This window comes from Apis laboriosa, unplaced genomic scaffold (assembly GCF_014066325.1).
Source record: "Apis laboriosa isolate Shangri-la unplaced genomic scaffold, ASM1406632v1 scaffold13_cov153, whole genome shotgun sequence".
Lineage (NCBI taxonomy): Eukaryota > Metazoa > Arthropoda > Insecta > Hymenoptera > Apidae > Apis > Apis laboriosa.
The window spans coordinates 3,504,542-3,527,697 of NW_025221370.1; the positions used below are offsets into that span (position 1 = coordinate 3,504,542).

The following is a 23,156-nucleotide window of genomic DNA, read 5'->3' on the forward strand; positions in this document are numbered from 1 at the left end:
GAATGCACGTTTTCCTTTCTTTTCTTTTTTTTTTTTCTTTTTTTTATTTCATTATTTATGTCCTTTCTGAACTTGCTTCATAACTGACACTCTCCGCGAAATTTAATATTTCTAGCGAACGCTAATTTAGTTATGAACAAATAGAAACATCGAAAAGGCCAACCGATGGGATGATGAGCAATGAAGTTGAAGGATAACCTGCACCATTAAATTATGCTTCTTTACGATTAGTTGTTTCTTATAACGCTTTTCGCGATTTTCAACCGGCATTCTGAGCCGTCAAACAATCATACGACACATGCGTAATATGGCAGACAATAGTGTAAAACATGCGCTTTGGGCCATAGGTATGCGCAACAACAAAAAACGCAGTACCACTAATATCATCCCGAATTCTACAACTTTTTGAATCCAATATAATCTGAAATATAATCAAATAAATTAATGTTATATAATATATTATATAAAAGGATTATTTTTTTTAGATGTATTTTATATAATTCCAAAATTTAAAATTCTAATTTCTTTTTATTCGTTATTTCTCAATATTTTCAATATAATTATATAACTCATTTTACAAAAAGGAAAAATAAAAAAAAATTTATAAAAATTGCATTGCGTTCCATTTTTTTACTTACTTTTTAATATGTGAACGAGCAGCTGGCAGTGTCTCCGGACTGTCCTTAATAATGAACTGCCGAATTCCCAATATGTATTGTTCCAAATACGATGGCCAATCAATTTGTTTGACATCGAACATAAAAATTTGTCGATCTTCAGGACTAAGTTCACCGCTCAATTGTCGAACATTGTCATCTCTGAAGTTCCATTGTTGCATAGTAAAGTACTCTAAGCATTTGACAGCCTTATCGATTTTCTCGTGTAGACCAACCATAATGGCTGGTTTGCCTCTCAGTCGAAAAATGAAATCCAAAATATGCGCCGGTAAAAGGTGCTGGAAGAGCTTGCATACATTGTTCACTATAGCGAATGTATGGCACTTGCCATCTGGCCACCAAATTGTGTCATTCGGTGGATGCATTCGATTATATTTTAATATCAGTTCAACGAACTGCTGCCAGGTGATTGGGTTCTGCTGACCTGTACAACAATGATATATGGGAATTGTTTTCGTGCGATTTGTCGCAGTCCTCCATGCCGTGCAAATCATCAAGTTTATTACTATATCGACTGGTACTAAATCTGCCACCATATTTTTCTGACACAACATAGATCTGTGATAAAAAATATTTATTCATTAATAATTAATTCAATTATTTGAAAAGTTTAGGAGAAAAAATATCAATCTTTTAAATAGTTAAAATTAAACTATTCCATGAACAATTTAACTCATTATTATTATTATTATTATTATTATTATTATTATTATTATTATTATTATTATTTGTTCTCTATCTGTTAAATTTTATAATCCAAAAAATTATTCTATACTATATGATCCTTTGATTGACTCAATCTTTAAATTACAATGTATTTTTTTCTCTAGATATAAGAAATTTAATTTCAATATTAAAATTTACAATGATTTTAACATTAGATCAAATTCTTCTGCCATAAAAAAAATATCTAACTAGATTATAAGACGAACAAATAGTTCAAAGTTACCTGAAGAAACCTTTGCCAGCAGCGGCAACAATTCCAGTTGGTCCATTTAAATTGTCCACCCATCCAGATACTGGTTCTCTAAACGAAGAAAGAACGATAGAGGGTCTTACAATTGCAATCGGCAAATGACCACATTCGGATTGCAACATCCTTTCAGTCAGAGCTTTGGTAAACGTATAGGTATTCGGTCGTTTACCGATCAAAGTCGGTGTTATATTATCAATCATCTGGCTATCCATTAATTTCGTTAAAGCCATTATTTCTTCTGGTTCCGCCGACACAGGATAGATCTCCTCAGCGACATCGTAGCGGTCACAATTACAATATGCCGTTGAAACATGGATCAAAGCCTATAAATAGATATAAATATTATATTATTATATAAATATAAATATTAAATTTATTCTTCGATAGATATTTATCTTTTTTTTTATTTTGATTATGAAGAAAAAAACAGACAAATTTCAAACAATATTTGAAATTCAATTGGTTTTTTGCTCAAAGTGGAATTATTACAGCAACTTCTTCAAATAAATTTAATCATTATTTTAAGATGATCACAATTATTTTATATATAAATCAATTATTATACATTATTGCATATTTTTTTTATCTGCATATATATATATATATATATTATATATATATTTATATATAAGTTTTTATATATCACCGTATATTATAATATATCTCTATACATCTAATATATTTACTTCTAAATTGTGCATGCGATGACATAAGTTCAACAATTGTTTAGTGCCGATCATATTGATGTGAACCGAACGCTTCAACGGTTCGTCGAATTTCACAGTGGCAGCAGAATGAAAAACGATCGACACGTCTCTTATTATAACATTTTGATCAGCTTCTGAGATGCCCAGTTCATGCTCTGTCACGTCTCCAGCTATAGGGATTATCTTCAAAAGATCATCAGGAGCGTCTCGACGCAATTTATCGAACAACTGTGAACATTTTGACATGTTAATAATAAAATTAATAATAAGTCGTGACGAATTAAAATAGTATATTTTTACAATTATCAAAAACGCAAAGATATTTTTGACAAAATTAACAAATCGAATCAATATCTAACTTTTTTCTTCTATTATACAAAATTTAATTAATCATAATTAAAAATTTCATATTTCAAAAATTTTTTTTTCCGATCCGTATTCAAAATTAATCTATGGAAAGAAAAAGATCGATCTATTTGATTAATATTTAAAATTTAAATTTTGTATCCCCGATTTTGAATTAAATTCCTATTACATAAACCTCTTTTTGGAGCATAAGAAATTTCTAACCGAGTTTTATGTACCGATTAGTTAACAGGCTTTAAGTTTGGAGAAATTTTACATATGCAATACGTGACTTTCGAACCGATGATTTCTTAAACTTAAAACTTGTCCAAGTCTGAAAGACAACACGAAACTTGAAACTTCTTTTCTTCGGATTTTTTTTAAAGGCAACGAAGTAAAATAAGAAATAATCATACCGGCACATCTAACAATTTCTGCAACCTCTGTTGAATATCCTGACTCTTTTTAGGTCTCATCAGAATATAAATGTTCTTTATTCCAGGACAAGATCTGAGTAATTTTTCAACGAGAACTTTGCCCATAAATCCGGTACCACCGGTGATGAAGATAGATCTGTCCTTGTAGAAATCTCTTACAGACGTACATTGGTTGTCACTTATTGTGCTCATTTTGATGCCTTTTTTTCACTATGTCACTGTTTGAATGAACAAAATAATCTTTAATTATTTTCTTTTTTTCTAATAATAATCCCCAGTGATGGCGCTTTTTTAAAAAAAAAATCTTTCTGTTGTTTACAAGCTTCTTAGAAACTTTTTCGCTTCGTTTTTCCTTCTCTTCGGTTTTATCTTTGGCCTTGCTTGAATCTTCTCTATCCTTTTTTAGGATATAGATCTATATGTATATACGTATATAAATATATAAATAATATATGTGTATACATATATATACATATATATTTCTTCCTTTTCGTTTCTTTTTTCCGTTCGTTCGTTTACGGCTGTACAAGTTACGGAACAATGAATATCGATCCCTCAAAGATGGAGAAATAAAATTTGAGAAAGGTACAACAAAAATGATATACGTTCACGTGGTTCCAAAGTTTTCCAAGTTTTTCAAGTTGATCACGGATAGATTTAATTTCTATTGGATTCATTTCGTGTCTTCTAGCGACCACAGTATTCGTTCACCTAAAAAACAAGAGGAAAGGTTAAACATTAAAATTATTCATAATTATTTATTCGCTAAAAAAAGAGATTTACGAGATTTATTTTATTGTCTTTTTTCTATCCTTTTTTTTTTAACAGTCAATATAAATCAATATCGCATTTTGAAATGACCTCTCAGAGGTCACTTTTTACTTAAGATTAAGTAATAAATTATTAATAATATTATGGAAATTTTTTTCTGAATAATTAAAAAAAAAATCAAATTCAAGATCAAAATTAAAGTTTTAAGTTCACTTTTGAACTTAAATTTTAATATTTTCGAGATAGTTTTGGAAAATAAATCCGAATTAATTCGAATCAATCCGATCCAATTGTGTTAATAAATATATTTTGAATTCTAATATTGGAAATAAACAGAATTGCATATCTTTTCTCCAATATCTCCTTTTTAATTATTCAAATTTCAATATTTACATATATGTATATTATATGTAAAAGTATTCATTGTAATCATGTATCTCATTCATCCTATCATTTTTAATCGATATGTCATCATATTATCATCATTTATATGTAAAATCTTGAAATATTTTGCATATATTATTATTATTGCAAAATATAATATACAGAACAATTATAAATATAAAATTATATTAAATTGTAAAATCGATAAAAAATAAATAAATAGAAAAATAAATATTTAAATAAATTTGTTATAAACATAAATTAATCTTCAATGACTCATATCAGAAGTTTTTCAATTTCAAAAAAAAAAAAATCTCTATTCATATATTCCATATGTCAGCATAAATATTTATTTCAACAATTTGAAATCGCTTATTTAATAAAATTTCTAATATTTCTTTTTGCTTTTCTGCTTTTCTTTTAAAGCCCATCGACATACAAATTTTCAGAAAAATTAATCTGGCTGAAATAGAAAAAGAAAAATTGTTGATTTAAATCGGTATCGACTTCTATTGATCATTTTTCGATCATTAGATCTACATGCACAATTTAAAAAATTAATAATAACAACAACGTTTTCAATTTCCAAAATTACAACTCCACAGCTTATTGTAGATTTTCGAATCTTATTTGTTTCAATCTATTGCAACAAATTAAGAAATGATAGAAACGTTTCGTTAGAGAAAAACGGTTCCGATAGGATTCTAGGTCAACGTCCCAGCTTTGAAACGGTTACGAGAATCCACCCGTTCCATGATCTCCGCGAAGACTGTAGGAAGAAAAGAGGGGAAGAACGTCGCTCGACCCCGTTACATGAGAACCCGTTATGCGACGAACAATGACCGCGACCGACTGACTGACAAATACATCCTTATTTCCTTTCCGTTTCTTTCCGTCTAATCGCGTCACTTTTTTTTTTTTTTTTTCCCCTCTCTTTATAAAAGTTTCACCTTCATATTCTTCGCCTCATTTCAGCACATTGTATTTTTGTGAGCGTTTTATAAAAAAAAAAAAAAAATTACGCGATCGAAAGAAATTATACGATTCTTTTCTTCTTCTTTTGAGAAGATATGAAATGAAATATTTTTTTTATATCGTAATATTTCATAATATTTTTAGGATGTCACGTATGCGTGGGTTTTGACTACTAATTTTGTGATAATACAATCTTATATGAATATTATGTAAATTTTATTGTTAGCCGTTATATATATATATATATATATATATATGTATTAATATATTTGATATAAATACCTTCTTTTTCCAGAATTTATTATTTTTGAAAATTTAAAAAAAAAAAAAATTGCTCACCGATGACAACTCTCAAACATCTGAAATGTCTGAAAGTGTGAAAGTGTTAAATATGCATAAAAAATATGCAAAAAGAAAAAAGAAAATGTAAAAAATAAAAGTAGCTTTGTCTTGAATCCAAGAAAAAGAGTGTGCACATTTTACCTTTTTTGCAAGTATGTAGAGAATTAATCAGCGAATTATACTTGTTTTGAAACACTATCTTTTCTTTTTTTAATATAAATTTAGTTTTAAATAAATGGATCGAAATAGATTTAACGAACTAAAATTTTTGTTCCAATAAAAGTATTTTCACTGTAATGAACGTTCGTTTTATTCTTTTCAAGGTATGTATATGACAGCTTAAACTGGAATTTGATGTACGTAACAACAAAAGTTAACAACACATAATTATAGACACATCGATCATTATACGCATAACATCACTAGAAAATTATAACTTTGAAAACAATTATTGGCTCAGGTTCGTGTATCACGCAGTACAAGGGTGGAAAGAAGTATGTAATTTTAATAGTGATGAACACAAAGCTACAATAGTTGCTACATTAGGTAATCGTAAATCATTATGAAATATATATGAAAATATATCTGGAAAAAGTGAAAGTTTATTTAAATATTTTCTAGAAATAAATATAATTCAGCAATAAAAAAAAAATTTAATATAACATTTAAACAAATAAATTCAATTAATGAAATTTAAAGATAAATTTCGATATTTTCAAATGATTCTAAACATATCTCCGTGATCAATACAAAGCATACGGTACTATGACCATCGGTTTTCAAGTATAATGTTTGGCAGATTGCAAGCCAGATTTGGCAGAACAATTATGGAACTCATTTTTTTCCCATTAGTATATATATTTATAGTTTATTAACGAGAATGAAATGGGAAAATTTTGACCATAAGAATATAATAAAAAACCTAATGATGCATAAAGAAAGATGTAAAGATATTTTATTTTAGTTATAAACTTCTACTTTCGAAGCATTAACGAAATTTCTCCAAAGAAACTAATTTCTCGGTATTCGTGCAATTAAAGTTTTTAGATAAAATATATTAAAATAGAGTAAGTTAAAAATAATCGAATATATATGATTATTTAATTGTAAAACTAATTTTATATTATATATAATTAATTGATTTATTTATGATTTATATTTAAAAATATTTTTAGGCGTAAATAGAGTTGTTCCCATCGTTACATAATACTAATAATTATATAATATCACAATTATTTTTTAAAACAATTAAATATTTACAAATTGAAGGAAAATTTTCGTTACTTCATCCAACAATTCAATAATTATTGTCATTAGAATATATTTAGTACTTTGAATATTTCTTTGACAGAATGATAAATAATATTAAAATACTGTTTTAAATACGATACATCTGTGATCATTTTATAAGAACAGTTACATAATGCAAAAGGTCTTTTCAATTACCTTGGACGATACTATGTCTAATCTTGTTAATATAATAGTCAATATTCCAAACCTACTTATTCTGACTTTCACCCACTATTCTATTGGATTTCAAAGAATTATAAATCAACTTATATATAATATTTTTTTTTTTTTTATATAAAATCGTATTTTTTCTCGTTTTCTATTTTTAATCTTTTTACCTGTACACCTGTTTTAATTCCACCTATTAATTTTTCTTATTGTTACATCTCTTTTTCCCTCTCAACAATTCTTCTTACTATTTATCGATTCTTTTATTTCTTTCGCATTAATTAGCGTCTGCGATGTCTCATTTTTTTATATTATGTATGCAATTAACCTCTATTCTTTGCCACTTTTAATTCGACGTTTCTCTTTCATTTTATTACTCTCCTTTCTTCTCATTTTCCTATCATTTTCTCTTCACTACAAATCCTTGTTTATGATTAATCATTATGCTCGAAAATATAAGAGAAAAGTGAAATTTCGTCACTTTCCTCTTTTCTTTCTTTCCTTTTTTTATTAAATAATTTTTTTATCGAATATAAAATATATAATTGGTAACGATTTTACAACATAATTTTATTATTTAATCTATTAGTTTATCATTATATCGGTCATAAAAGAATTATCGAAAATGATTGAACGTAACAGTACAATACAAGGATCATTAAAATTTCAAGACGCGTTCCTCTTAAATTACAAAGACGCGTTCTTCCTACCGATCATTTTCACATTACAAATCGTAAATCGATAACCTCGTGACATAGTTTTCACAAATTCGAACTAGAATATGCATTGCTTACAACCAGTGTGTATATTTTAATTTTTTATTTCATTAAATGAAACATTTTTTATACATTTTTAGAATATACCTTTAAATTTGTAATTTCGATAAAATTGTTCTTCTTCTAAATAGTTCACTTCTTTTTTAATAATAAATTGTAAAAAAAAAATAAATTATTATAATTTGTATTCATTAAAACGAAGTTTCAATAATTTAAAATGAGATAAAAATAATGAATTCATCAATAATTGAGTGTATGTATTAATTATAGATTAATTTAATTTAATTAAATTTTATTTTCAAAATAATCGATTCACGTATCGATAATATTAAATAATTTATACGTGTGAACGTGTGACAAAGGCAAAAAAGGAGAGAAATTTTACAGTTCATTTACGGCAATCAAATTGTACTTGCAAAATTGCGAAATACGTCGCCAAAATTACAAATTTCTTACATCACAATGCGCACGTCAATTGTGTGTCAATTAGATGACGACTACATACATGGATCATGAACTTTGGTCAAAGCAAATGAAGAAAATTCAATAATATCCGAATAATATAAATACAATGAATCTATTTTCAAACAAAGACGTGAACGATATTAATTCAATACTAATTCTATTTTAATTCTATTTAATTTCTTATTGAATTTAAAATGATCAAAAAAAAAAAAAAAAGAATATTAAATTAATTTAATTGAATAATAAATAATTAATTAAATTATAAAAATCAAAAGTAAAGATTATGAGCGATCCAATTGCATTTTATCTTTTTTTCTCTTGTGCAAAGAAAAAACTATAATTATCGAAAAGAATCGAAAATAAAGAAATATATTCTATATATTCCTAATAATTTAATTTTTTTTTTCTCGAGTAAAATTTCATTTTAATATCGAACGAAAAGATTTTAAGAAAAAGAAAAATTTTTTTAAAAAGAAGAATGCAAAAAATAAAAATCAAAGATGATTAATCCATGTAAAAATTATTTAATTTCTGCGTAAGAAATTTTCTAAGAAATATAATGTTCGGCAAACACGTCATGTTTACATAGCAAAGTATTATGTTGAGAAAAAAACAATTCGCATAAAATGTTAAATTTTCCTCTTTTATTCCTATTTTTTTTTTCGCACGTGTTCTGTCCATTAGTTTTTTTTCGAGTTCATTAACATTCTATTCCTATATACGTTTTCCTTGCATTCATTTTTTGTTCTAAGTTTACACTTTGTACCAATAAATTTTAAATTAAACTCGAATAGAATTATACATTTAACTTTGAAAATGTTAAATTTAAAATCAAAATATTATAAATTATAATACGTGTAAGTAAATCGTAGATAAAAATCATTTTTCACGATTCAATAATATATCCTATATTTCACGTTCTTGAATGTCATATTGTACACGTAATAATTTCATTTAATTCGTAAATATTGTTCTCAATATCGAATAATTAATTCCTGATTGTTGATTAATTAATCGAGCACATAATCATATAATTAATTTGACCGTGATTCATTTTGCGTTTATCCGCAACGTCTACAGTTTCGATTGTAACGTGATAGTATCAATGTTGTGGCCAATGACCCTCGCCAAAGAGGAAAGGAAAGAGGAAAATAAGCGTGCGAGGGACAAAGAGAGAGAGAATAGAGAGGCCGACGGCCAGACGACGTAGCACGTCGTACCACGATGAAATTTCCTTTTTAACCACCGATTAAACGATTCAAACTTCCGGTTACGGGTTTAATTCCCAGGATTCTTCTTATTTGGTTTAAGTATGCCGTATTTCAACTTTAAAAACAGATCTTCCGTATCACGTTTCGCGTAAGGAAGAAAGAAAGAGGAGGATATCGGCATCGAGAGAGAGATCCCGGCATCGAATCCCGAGATTTAGAAATATAGAATTTCAATATGAGAACACTGTATGAAATGTGAGATTCTATAACATCACATTCTATAACATCGGTTCAACCCTTAGAGTGACATAACCGTTATAAGTCCAGTCACTACTATTACCGACTGTTTCCGATCAAATTTAACATTCACGGTCATCGTTATTACCATCACTAAATGATAAATGTCAATTGAACTGCGAATATAACATTTTGATATTCTAGGGTCAACTTCAATTCTAATATCTCGTAATATATAAACAATTTAAAGGAAAATGGCAATATTTTTTACACATGTTTCATATTTGGAGGTTACGTTATAATAGTTATATTGAAACTGTGAAAACTTATTTAACGAACAATCGCTCTAACAATAATTATTTTTTAATTATTATTGTTTGCGAACAAATGATATATTCTAATCTTTTTTTTTTTAAATAATGATAAGAAATAAATAGAATTTGTTTGAATTCGCTTACCCATTTTATGCCATTGACCATTGACTATGTTAGACCTGTCCATGAAAAAGAAAAAAACAAAAAGAAAACTTAAATAAAAATCTTACAATATTTGAAATAAACGATAAAGATGATGTATCAAATGATAAAAAAATGATTAAAATGACTTTTTTAATGATAAAATAAAATTTCTAAAAGAAAAAGCTGAATTATTAACCGATCATAAATTCATAGAATAATACAATAATTTCAATTCTGTCCGAAAATCTGATTTTTTTAATCCGAATTGACGTCAAAGTATTTAATTGACTGGAAATGTTTACTTGATCCCGTAATAGAATTCTCACCCCCTAATATCTTTGAAATCTCTAATCAATTTCTAGATATTTCTAGATATTAAAATGATTTAATGTGCCATAAATATTCATATTTTTGTAAATGAACAGGAAGAATGATTAAATGTAACACGTAATTTATCATTGCAATGATTTCTACATCTCTAATTAATGTACAAACGATATTATAATAATTTTTATTATATTTATATCAATCACTGCAAAATCATGTTTTATTCTTACTTGTTTTACTCGAACTTTTAAAAAATATCACTCACACAACATAAATTTTTATCATGTGTGCACTTCCACATGGTATCCATTTATATCTGAATTCACTATCGATAGTTCACGCCAATCAATTACTAATCACTTTATATTATCGCTAATTTATCATGCAAATTTATATATATACTTATTTAAATTTAAAAAATGTAGATATAAAAATATTTTACAAATATTATAAATATAAAAAAAATATATAATCATTCGATCAAAAAATTTTTAAAAATAATATTCTTGCTATGCGGAAGATATCATTATCGTGGTAAAGTTTCCTATCATTTAATCCATTCGTATTTTAATTCATTGACTTTTATCACTTGTATAGGCAAAATTTATTTTGATGAAAACTTATTTATCAGAAATTTTAATCTTTCTACTATTTGAATTTTTAACGAAATAGAAATAGTTTTGATTCAAAATAATTCAATGTTAATCAATATTATCTATATTTCCGATAACTCTTCAAATAGTTTTATTTTTTTCTTGATATATTAAAAATCTATTAGGAAATTATTGATATAAAATTTGATTTAATAATAAAGTTGATAGATAATGAAATATATTTTCAAAGATTATTTATTAATATTTTCATCGATACGATCAACAATGTATTTATATCGATAATATTTTTATTAAAATTCTTACTAAAAATCTTTCATTTACACGAAGAGAATCGAATGAAGTAGAATGTCAAGTTCAGTAGAACGAGTAATTGGTATAATTACGACTATTGATAAAACGAAAATACCGATACTAATCGGTAATTAAATTCAAATTTATCAAAATCACAAAATATAAAAAAATACCAAGGAATTAGAAATTCAAAATTTTTATCCAGCACACACATGTACACACACACGCACGCACACACGCATACACAAATATCAATTTGTACATACAAGAAAAAAATATAAACAACTTACAAGATATGGAGAATTCGATGAGCACAATCCAATGAGATAAATTTCGAGAAAAAAAAAAAAAAATAATAGGCGATACGTCTTCGAACACGTATCATTCACTATTGGTACGATTAGGTTTCGATGCAACACTTACCGCGTATCGAGGATTACTAACAGAATATGTGGGCCAGACGTCTTAAAAACGAACTCACTAACGAAAGGTGAACTAAGCCTACTTGGGACCAATCGGGATACCTTATAGCTGACTCTGCGTGAGAGGTTGGGGTAACTTCCCCCACTACTTACTTCCTATTACCACTTGCTACTGATGCATCTCTAAGCATTATACGCACAGGATAAGCGAGTTTGTGGGGATTTTTGATGTGTTTCATCTTTCGTTAATCCTTTCACTTTTAAACATGTATATACTATAAATTGAAAGACCATTGATAGGTTTTTTGTGATATTTTGCTACATGATATGCATATAAATTAAAAATGTTGACATTGCAAGTATAAGATATAAAAAAATTATTGTTTCTTTTTTTTTCTTCTTATTCAATATATATCTTATGTTTATAATAAACATATCATTAATTTGATTATTAATTTGATTATTAATTCAATTTTAAGTCATATATTCATGTTACATTTAATATTCAAAAATCAATTATATGTTATTTTATTGATATTTATTTTTAATATATATCAATTAATATTAATAGTTGAATTAATATGCAACAACATTTAAACGATATATAAAATGCTATGCTAACTTTCAATTAAAGATGCAATTATCGATAAGATATCTTTAAAGTGAAACGATTAAAAAAAAATGTAAGTTAATTGTAATGATTAATTGTAACAAAAAATTAAAAATTTAAAAATTATTTATTTTTATCAGAATATTATGAACAATATAAATTTAAAAATATATTATTTCTATAAATCATTTTCAACTGTTATTATTTTTATATATGAATATTTATATTATTATATTTTGTTTTTATTTTGAGATACAAATCATGAAATTCATATATCCGAATCATGAATTCATAGTCCATGATAAACATGTTTTCAAAATTTATATATGATCTCAGCACAAAAATAAGAAAAAGGAAAAGAAGGAAGCGCCAAAATATATTTTAATATCCTATTTTTAATTATAAATATTTTAGGGTATTAAATTAAAAATAAAAAATCGTTGATTTTGAAGTGTACCGAGTAATTTATAATAATATATACGTATTTGCTGAAAAGTAGGCTAACGGAACAACATGGAATTAAGCGTACGCACAGTTGAAAGAATCGGTACAATGAAATCGCCTTAAAACATTAACATTAATAATATCGAATATTGAATAATTGATAACAAATAGAAAAGACACAATAAAATAAAAGATTTCCTTCGTAACAGTATAAATTTTAATCTGAATAGATATTTTTGGAATATTAAAAAAAAAATTACCTATTAAATTTTATAATTATTTTATTCATTTTGATGTACATATTTCTTATATCTAAATATGTATTCCTGTATATCCAAATAATATTTTTTTTACAAGGATATAAATAGGAAAAAATGTTTATTAACATCGACTCCTCTATAAAAGAAACGTGTCAAGATACGCATCGTGTTGATTCATTTCCAAGACTATTGTATTGCCAATAAGTAGAATCATAAATGTGTTATAAAAATATTTAGATTCGAATAGTGGTTTTTACTCTTTAAGAACAACAACGATTCTAAGAGTGTAACTATGTTATAGTTTAGCCAACAAGAAGCTCTGATGTTCTCTTCGTGTTCATATTCACCATCGAAGATCAGTAATACAAGGAAAATATTGGAATAAGTGGATGTCCAAGACTAAAATAAAATTATAAAATTTATTTTAAAATGAATGAAACAGAAAGATAATCAAGATTGAAAAAACATATCGATAAGATTCATGATCAAGATAAATCCTCTAGTGAGGATGACTTTCGTTTAATATTTTCTGATAAAATGTACATAATATCGATAAAAATTTTACAAATTTCATTCTCATCATATCTTATATCAAAGTTAATATAAATAATAAAAATAATGCCAATGATATACATTAATCTTTTTTCTTTTGATATCTTAAAGATTTATCTTTGACATCAAAACTCGAAAGAGAAATGTTAAATATGTGAGATGCGGTAATCATATTATCATCCAGTGTGTATATATATAGTCATATTTTAATAATGATCAATATAAAATATAATTAAAAAAAAAAAAAAAAAAAAAAAAAAAATCAAAAGAAATTACTTTATATTCAAGGCAAGTCTATGTTCTTACAAAGTTATGCGATGGATATTTATAGAGTACATTGCATGTTCAAATTGTTTTGAAATGTTTGCCGTTATGTTCGATACCTTGATCCCTTTTACCCTAACCATAACACGCAGAAAGTTGGTCGTGAGTGAAAATATCATTGATTGAAGCAGTTCCTATGTTTATTAACCCTTTGCGAACATTTTCCGATTCTCCATGGATCAAGAATATTTTCTATCGTCGTGAAAATTAAAAGCTATAAGCTAAATATCGGAATAAATAATCTCTAGCTCTAAATTTGCGAAAAGGAGATTATTAATCTAGAAAACAGTAAATTGAAAGAGAAATATAATAAATATAAATAAATGGAAATTGATTGTGAAAAGATGAGAAATAATATTTTAAATGACGTGTATTTCATTTACGTCAAAAATTGTAAATGTGTTAAATTTGACGAATATTATGAATATTTCTTATTCAGAATAAAATACAATTTTTTTTAAATTTTTATAAGTTATCTTATTATCTTATAAATTATCTTATTTATTTGAAAATATTTTTTTATATTTCCTTTATGTTTCCAGTTTTTGAATAGTCAATCATTTGATTTAGTATGCAATAATTTATTATATATATAGTGTATAATTATATATAATTATATATAATTATATATAATGTGTATAATTATATACAATTAACACATATATAATCTTTATATGTGTTATAACCTTTTTTTTATATACGTATAAATAATGTTATTAGACAAAATATTTATAATTTGATTGATATAAAATTTTTTTTTTTTATATTTACGGTCAAGAATTATTCTATTTTTATCTTTTGTCGATGAAATATATTTGCAAAAGTTCGTATAAATAATAAATTTCGCAGAACAAAGTCTAACGGATGAACAGAAATATTTTAAGACAAAATACTATATTATTCCTTTTTGCATGAGAATTTTTATGCAATCACGCAGATTGACATGTGCTTTTGTTTGCAATGATCAAGGGCGAAGTGCAACAGCATTTCATCTACATAATCACTTCAATGTATGAGACATGTATGAGACATAATACAGAGAGATTGTAAATGAAAAAGTTAAAATGATCATGTCCATTAACACAGTCGTAACTAAGACCATATTATCCCCCTCGTGTCAAAGGTATGAAATGTGCAATTCGATAATTTATGGAAATTTATATCGTATTGTAACTTTTATATTTAACTTAAACTTTAGAATCATCTCTAGAAATAATGGAACAAGGAGACAATTGATATATAATAAAAATAAAAAAAGAATAACAATTTTTTCTTTTTCATTCTTTAAGATTTTCTTTCATATATCATGTTTCTAAAAAAAAAAAAAAAAAAAAAAGATGTTTTCGAATATTAATCGTTTGAACCAAGATTTTGAAGACACCCTGTATACTTCGTCTAATGAATCAAGAATTTTTTTTCTCTTTTATCTTCATTGTTCAATCTTAATTAAGCCTTTTTCTTTTTCTTCGATAAAGTTCGTTAATTTAAACAGGATAATATGTTGAATATTGAATTACTGGGAACACGGTATAACACGAAATGAAAAATTGACCGACATTATACGATCGACGGTCGTATTCGAAATGAATATCGATAGGCAATACAATATGTTAAATGTGTGTATATATTATCTACGAACTTGTACCAAAATATATATACAACACGTATACCGAAAATATTATTCGACCAAAGTTTGAAGTTAGATGTTACGAAAAACGCTGTTAATGAACCTTTTATGTAGAAACATATATATAAATGATATCTTGTTTTTGAAACTTGTTTCGATATAAATATTTCAAATGAGATTTACGTATAATTTCTGATGAAATTTGGTAAAAACTATGACTTTGTTGTTCAATCTTACAAAATTTTTTTGGAAAAATTTCTAAAAAAAGATTGATTGCAGATGTGTCAATGATTTAAAATAAACAACTTGAGAAAAAACTGGAAATTCCGGATAATTATTGAATTCTTTGAAGATACAGGAAGATTAAAAAGAATATTAAATTGAAAATAAAAAACTAGAAAATAATAGCTGATTGTTGAATTATTCGATACAATTTTTCAATAAAAAAAAACGTATTATTCAAATTATTTCATACACTTTTTTTTTTATAATAAATTAATTGATAAAAAAACTAACTCAATTTATGTTCTATATTAAATTAATTTCAAGATTTTCAATGTGATAAATATTATATAATAACACAATGTTCATTCATTAAATTTCTAACAATTTTACACATTTATGTAATGAATTGATAAAAAAAATTTTTCTTTTTTTTCCTCTATCCTTTTTTATTATTTTTTTCTTTTTTTATTTAACGATACAAAATTTCTTATTATCGCGATTATATGAATACGCACGACTGATTGATTAGAATCGATACTGAAGAAAGTATGAAAATGTTATCGGTTATCTGAGCATTGAATGTGTGAACACAGTAGAATTAAAACTACTACTATTATAATTCACCTATGTGGTTTGTTTGCTATTTGCTTTTTTATGCTATTACTTGTGAACACTCGAAGATAACGTAGCATATCTCTTGCTTTAAAAATTCGACATTTCTTGGTTGGTCCAATTTTCAATCGAAATAAAAAAGATATTTACGCTTTTTTAATCTCTCGTTAATTATTTTAATTATTTGGAATTTCTTAACAAAAATCTTTTGGATATAAATGATGAATTTTCATTGCATACAATTTCTAATTTTTAATCAATTAATTAATATATCTGGATCCTTTATTTTCTTAATATTATTGTATAATTAATATATTATATATAATATATTAAATATGTCTTGTAAGTGATAGTGCAATCGAGCAAAAAATGATTTTACGTAAAAAAAAAAAAATGAATCAGAAACAAAAATTTTATCAAGTTTCCAAGTTTGAAAACGTTTAAATACAAATTAAAACTTAATTATTTTTCAATTAGATATAATAGACAAATGATTATACCTGATTATACGATTACATAATGAAAATAAATAATAAACATAGAACAAAGTTTTACCGCTTAAAAGTTTTCATTTTTTTAGAAAATTAAGATTAAATATACGATAACAATCAAGAAGTAATTAATAAATTTTCAAATTTTTCGAAAATTTTTAAATGAAAAAAAATATAATCCATGTATCTTTTGGTTATTTAAACACATTTAAAGTAATCAACTATCGATAGTTCATTCGTATCTAATTGAAGAAATAGCCACTTAATTGTACTTGATAATTTTTCAAACTTGTTTTACTAGTTGTACTTGACATTTTCTCGAACTTGTTTATTCAAAAAATTTACTGACAAAATTTTATTTCATATTTTTATTTCATTTTTATAGAATCATTTTTTAAAAATTTTTATCCAATTGTATCAACATTCTGTATTCTTATATCAATGATTGTTTTAAGTTTTTTTAATCTTCAAGTAAATATAATATCTAAATATTATAACAATATAAAAATATCATAATATTTTGAGCAAAGATTAATTTAAGAATTTTAATTTTTTCTGTAGATATTTATAAAGTAATAAAAAATAATTTATGAATGATATGATAAGAAAATTTTGCGATAATAAAAAGTAAGCATAAAGTTTGAAGATTATGAGGATTCCTGGGATCGGTTCTGACGTCAAATGAATAATTTGACATTTCCATAATATTCAAAATAATATATATATATATACATACATATATATATTTTTTTATATATATATTTATATATTAATTATATATATATTTATTATATATATTTATATATTTATTACATATAATATAATTTATTAATATATTTTTCATTAGAAAAAAAAGAAACGAAAAGAATCTAAAAAAATAGAAATTAAAACAAAATATTTCGAGAAAAATTCTAGCTAGAATATATACAATCTAAATTTTCTAATATTATATATATTATTAAAATATATCTAAAAATAGAGAATAATTTCAATAAATTTATTTAGTAATTTATCTAATATTAGAGAGATATAATTTGAGAAAATAATTTATTAAAATATATATAAGTTTATTGAGATTTCAGGAATAAAAAAGACACAAGGAACAAAAGTCATAAAATTTATTATATATTTAAATTATAATTTAACATATATTTAATATTATAATTATTTTTATAAAACTTGACATATATTTATAAAACTTGACATATATTTAACATTATAATTATATATTAACATAATATTATTTATTCATGACATTATTCTTCATATCTTTTTTTCAATCTTCGTATTTCTTTAATTCATTATTTCGTACTCATCTTATGTTCCTCCTTCATTGTAATCAACGAAATAATGAAATAATTGTGTTAATTGTGAATTTAGATCGTCAATAACTTTGGAGAAAATGCGCACAAGCAAATATTATTCGAGCTACGACAAGTCAGTTTTTACATCATGACCCATATTTGTCTATGTGGACATCGATCATACTTCTACCAGAGTGGCACTTTTCCTTACTAATAAGCGGTGCCGCGTATTTGAGAATGAGCTTGCTCAATTTCGAAACAAGGTTATTGAAAGTGTCCCAGGTGGCTCCTATTAGCTTGTTTTACGATCATCTTGGTTTGTACAAGGACGATCGATTACGATCTAGAAGGATAATAAAGAAGCCTTGTCTTACCACTTGTTTGTAAGCACATGTTTTTTTTTTTTATATAATTATTAAACTAATTAATATGAATACCTTAGCGCCTCAAAGGTTTCGAAATCTGCGTAAAAGTTTAACCAGAATCAGATCCCCTATGGTTCTTTCTAAAACTTACCATTCCATATATATCTAAAAAATGTTTAAAATCACGAGGAGATCAACATATAAAACGGCAAAATAGATTTTACAAAAAAAAAAAATCACATCACGATATATATATGTATATATGTTTGTAAATATAGAAAAATCAAATTATTCTTTATAGAGGCCTTAAAAATTAAAAAGAATGAAAATAAAAAATTCTTGGAAATTTTTTTGAAAACAATTTTTGGTTATTCTCTCGAATAATAAATATCAAATATTGTTATTAAAAAAAATTTTTTTAAAAATAATTTTTATTCCGATATATCGTGATTTTGATATTTTATTTTCTCTGAAGATAGATCAGAATCGAAGACTTTTTTCCGCTTTAAGAAAAATAATAATTCTTTCTCGGTATATATAATCGATTTCAGTGTTTTCCCTAATAATAATAAAAATCGAAAATTTTTTATTTCGCGCGAAATACAGATTTGCATATATGTTCGTTAATGTCAATTTACTTAAGTTGAAACGCTAATTATGCACCAACAGCAAATAATCTTGAACGGCTGCATACGTTTATGAGTGTTTGAAGCGATGATGGAAAAAAAAAAAAAAAAAANAAAAAAAAAAAAAAAAAAAAAGAAAAAAAATAAAAAAAATAGAAATGAAAAGAGAAAAGAAGAAAAGAAAAGAAAAAGGAATTCAATTCAATATTTTTTTGTTCGATAAAATACTTATTTAAGGCGGCCTAAATAATTTTTATTTGATATTTAATTACTTTACTTTTTTACTTCCTTTTTTTCAATTTTATTAATCATTTTTTTATCGATCGAACAGCTAGCAATAATATTTCGTTGAAATTTTTTATTAACACGAAAGATGATAACATTATAATATTAAAAACAAAAGTAAATATTTTGTTTTTTCAATTTCACGTTTTTCTAATTTATATACATATATATATACATATTTTAGAAAAATATTTTATTTAAATCAAAAGTATATAAAATAGTCGATAAAATTAAATTAATAAAAATTTTTATTCCATCATAAAGATATGATTGCTGATAAGAAAGATTTATGTTATCGGATAACAATATGTGTAAAACAGAAATTAAAATTGAGTAAAAAGTTACGAAATTATTTCATAACTTGAAGATATTTGTAAAATCATATTTTTTTCATAAATAAAAAAAATAAAATTTTAATCAAAATTCATTACTATACTAATGAATTTATTGAATTTTATTATATTAAATTTATTAAATATATCATATCATATCACGAATCTTATTTTAAATATCTTACATATTTACAATTCAAATCTTTTACTTTTTTTCTCAGAAATGTAAAAAAGTGTAAAAATTTGCAATTAATCATATAGATATAACAATATATATAAAATATATTTTTTAAATATTTATGCAAAATTTTATCGAGAGTTTGAAATTATGACAAACACAGATATAAACATATTTTTAAAGAATGTTTTTATTTTTATCAAAAAAATTTTAACGTCATATATAACGTTATAAAAAACTTTCGTATTAAATACGCATATAAATGCTTTTGATAAATTTTATATATATGTTTTATTTTTTTTTTTTTGAAAAAGAAAAAAAAATTTATTAAAAATGTATAATCAATTTATGTCGTATATATTATATTGCTTTATTTATAAACTTTATTAATTATAAACTTTATATTATTATATCTGATTTTATTTTAAGTTATAATCTAACTTTATTTTTAAATTTATAATGAAGAAAAAAAATTCGATAAAACAATTGATTTTGTACAAAATATATGTTATAAATCATCGTTATATTAGCAAAATATTAGCAAAAAAAAAAAAAATTAATGAAAATTGAACATTAAAAGTATAAAAATGTAAAATGGGATGCAAGAAGAGTACATGCCATTTTCGTAGAATCCGCCCTTGTGTTCAATCACGCTCTAATAAACCAATACATACATGAACTGCTTCGAAGCACTTTTCAGTGATCAATGAACCGATTATGAAAACGTTCCTCAGACTATGTAATATATATCGAAATATATAAAGCAATATGATAATAAAATTTATTCGAAAATATAGACAACTATAAAAATAATATTTTAATAGATAAAATTGAAATGAAATCTGATTTAATTTGTTTGTTTGTATTATATATGACAATATTATATATTTCAAGATTATTAAATACTTAAAAAATCTTATTTATACATAAAATTAAGTATATTATTTTAAATATATTTGAAATAATTAAAAAATATTTTGAATATTTTATGAATAAAAAATAAATTTTTCAAGCATCCATTTCTAACAAATATTTATAAATATTTGTAAAGATGTGATTTTTATGAGAATATAAAGAAACAAATAGTTTATAAATATATATTTATTGTATTCTTTATTTTTGTTCAATACTTTTTATTATTCCTTAATATTAACGTTTAATATTTATTTCTAGATTATGCATTAGTCATTGTACGTTACTCACGATCGTTAAACGAAATAGAAAATCCAAAGGTTTCTCGTTGGCTGAACATATACAAACTGAAAGAGTAGTCATCGCGAATGACAACCCTTTTACGCGGAACGGACAAACGCGGAAGTAACACACCATGTATTGATCATGTTCCGAGAATTTACCGACGCCGGATAATATTTCCAAACAAAAAATCAAAATCATTATCGTATTGACTTCTCGTTCTTTCCTCATTTGTACAAAATAATAGTAATCTAAATGAATTACTTGTACAATTTGTGTTATATATATGTATACTAGAGAAATTAATTTAAAAAAAAAATTAAAATTAATTTTTATTTTCTTTTTCTTTTATTTTTCTTTTAAATTTATGAATAGCAAATGTATGATTTTTATTAAATGCATGATTTGTTTTTAAATTCAATTTAATAAAAATAATTATATACATCATAGAAAAAATTGTAATTATATAATGATTAAATAATATTACATATTTTTTAGAAAACAATAATAATATAATTTATATATCTATAATTTTTTAATCAATTATCAAATACTCGTAAGATATATATAATTATAATTAATATTTTATTTATCCTTTATATATATTATATATATATTATATTAATAAGATATTTATTAAAAGAAATAAGAACCACCAAAGAATATTAATTTATTGTTAAGTCAATAAATTATTGCAATTATCCGTGGTAATAAATATATTTTATCAATCATTTGTTATCGAACGTAATTTCCACTGCATATGATTGTAATTATTAAATTTGTTCACAGATGACACCAAATGGATTATGACCTATACATTAATTGAATTATTTGATATTGTTTTAAACATAAGAAAATAATAATTAAAAAAATAATTAAAAAATATAAACCAGTTAATATTTTATCTTAATAATTTACTATATTATTTATAGTATCTATGTACATATATATAACAATAAAGAATGGAAGAAATTAAGAATAATGAATCGTAAGTATTTTACATGATGAACCGGCATGCGGGTTCGTGTTGCGCACGCCAAGAAACGCGCGCACACAACTACATTCAGTTACACATCATATATATATATATATATATATATATATATACACGATTATATCGAGACAATACGTCGAAGAAAAAGCAGAAATCCGCTAATATTAAAATTAGAGAGATATACATATATTTCTAATAACATGTATGATAAAAATCAAAATAAATCTCTTTTTTCAGTCTTTGAGAGTTTGAATAGGTCGAGAATGGATCCGTCGAGGATATGATGAAATTACAAGCCTTAAAATTTTCGTTATATCTTTTACAGACACGGCGGGAAAATTGTTTAACTAATATCTAGTAATATTGTAAAATTACACTAGCTACTGATTAACTATAGTTTCTGTTATCAAACGGAAAACTAACAGAAATTTATGGTAAAGAATCAGAACGAAGTAGGTATCCGGCTGTGCCACTCGACTGTTCGATTTTCGCATACCAACTTCAATATCCCTACTATGAAATTTCCAGATACTATAACGGATTCTTATTATGGATAATATTTTTAATGATTTTATTGTCGACATGAAGACATAATTATATATTTATAAAATTAGAAAATAGATTACATGCACACCCATGATATTAAGATGTATGATAGCGGGCGCGGCTTTTCACTCCGTACCGAAAGAAAACGATTTCGTGTCACTGATTTTTCATGTACTTACGTTATCCGAGAGCGTTTTCTTCGTTAACGGTCTGTAAGTTGTCCACAAATGAAACTCGCACTACCGATTTAACACAGAATCACGAATTTCTTATATTCTCGGCACTTTTCAGCTCGTGCTTGTCGCACGCCAACC

The 23,156-nt window shown here is 24.6% G+C and overlaps 1 protein-coding gene across 5 annotated transcripts; it reads right to left on the bottom strand.

Moving 5' to 3' along the window:
• Positions 1-24: 24 nt before the first annotated feature.
• LOC122721045 (putative fatty acyl-CoA reductase CG5065) lies at positions 25-23,156 on the bottom strand. Of its 5 annotated transcripts, none has more exons than XM_043948257.1 (7): positions 23,022-23,150; positions 10,220-10,254; positions 3,122-3,853; positions 2,340-2,588; positions 1,627-1,976; positions 639-1,235; positions 25-421 (listed from the first exon to the last, which is right to left on the bottom strand). In XM_043948257.1, the coding sequence occupies exons 3-7, from the start codon at positions 3,332-3,334 to the stop codon at positions 280-282; spliced, it is 1,551 nt and encodes a 516-aa protein (XP_043804192.1). In that variant the 5' UTR covers positions 3,335-3,853; positions 10,220-10,254; positions 23,022-23,150; the 3' UTR covers positions 25-279. The 5 variants fall into 5 exon arrangements, with proteins under 5 accessions (XP_043804192.1, XP_043804195.1, XP_043804193.1 ...); XM_043948260.1 differs by lacking the exon at positions 23,022-23,150 and adding an exon at positions 11,875-11,951 and having other exon boundaries at positions 10,220-10,243; XM_043948258.1 differs by lacking the exon at positions 23,022-23,150 and adding an exon at positions 11,875-11,947.

Bases quoted from the DNA above. Each gene is read 5' to 3' on its own strand.
- LOC122721045 (XM_043948259.1), bottom strand. From the start codon at position 3,334: ATGAGCACAATAAGTGACAACCAATGTACGTCTGTAAGAGATTTCTAC. The intron at 2,589-3,121 runs GTATGATTATTT...AAATGTTCACAG, and splicing joins AGAAATTGTTAGATGTGCCG to TTGTTCGATAAATTGCGTCG. The intron at 1,236-1,626 runs GTAACTTTGAAC...TTTTTATCACAG, and splicing joins GCTGGCAAAGGTTTCTTCAG to ATCTATGTTGTGTCAGAAAA.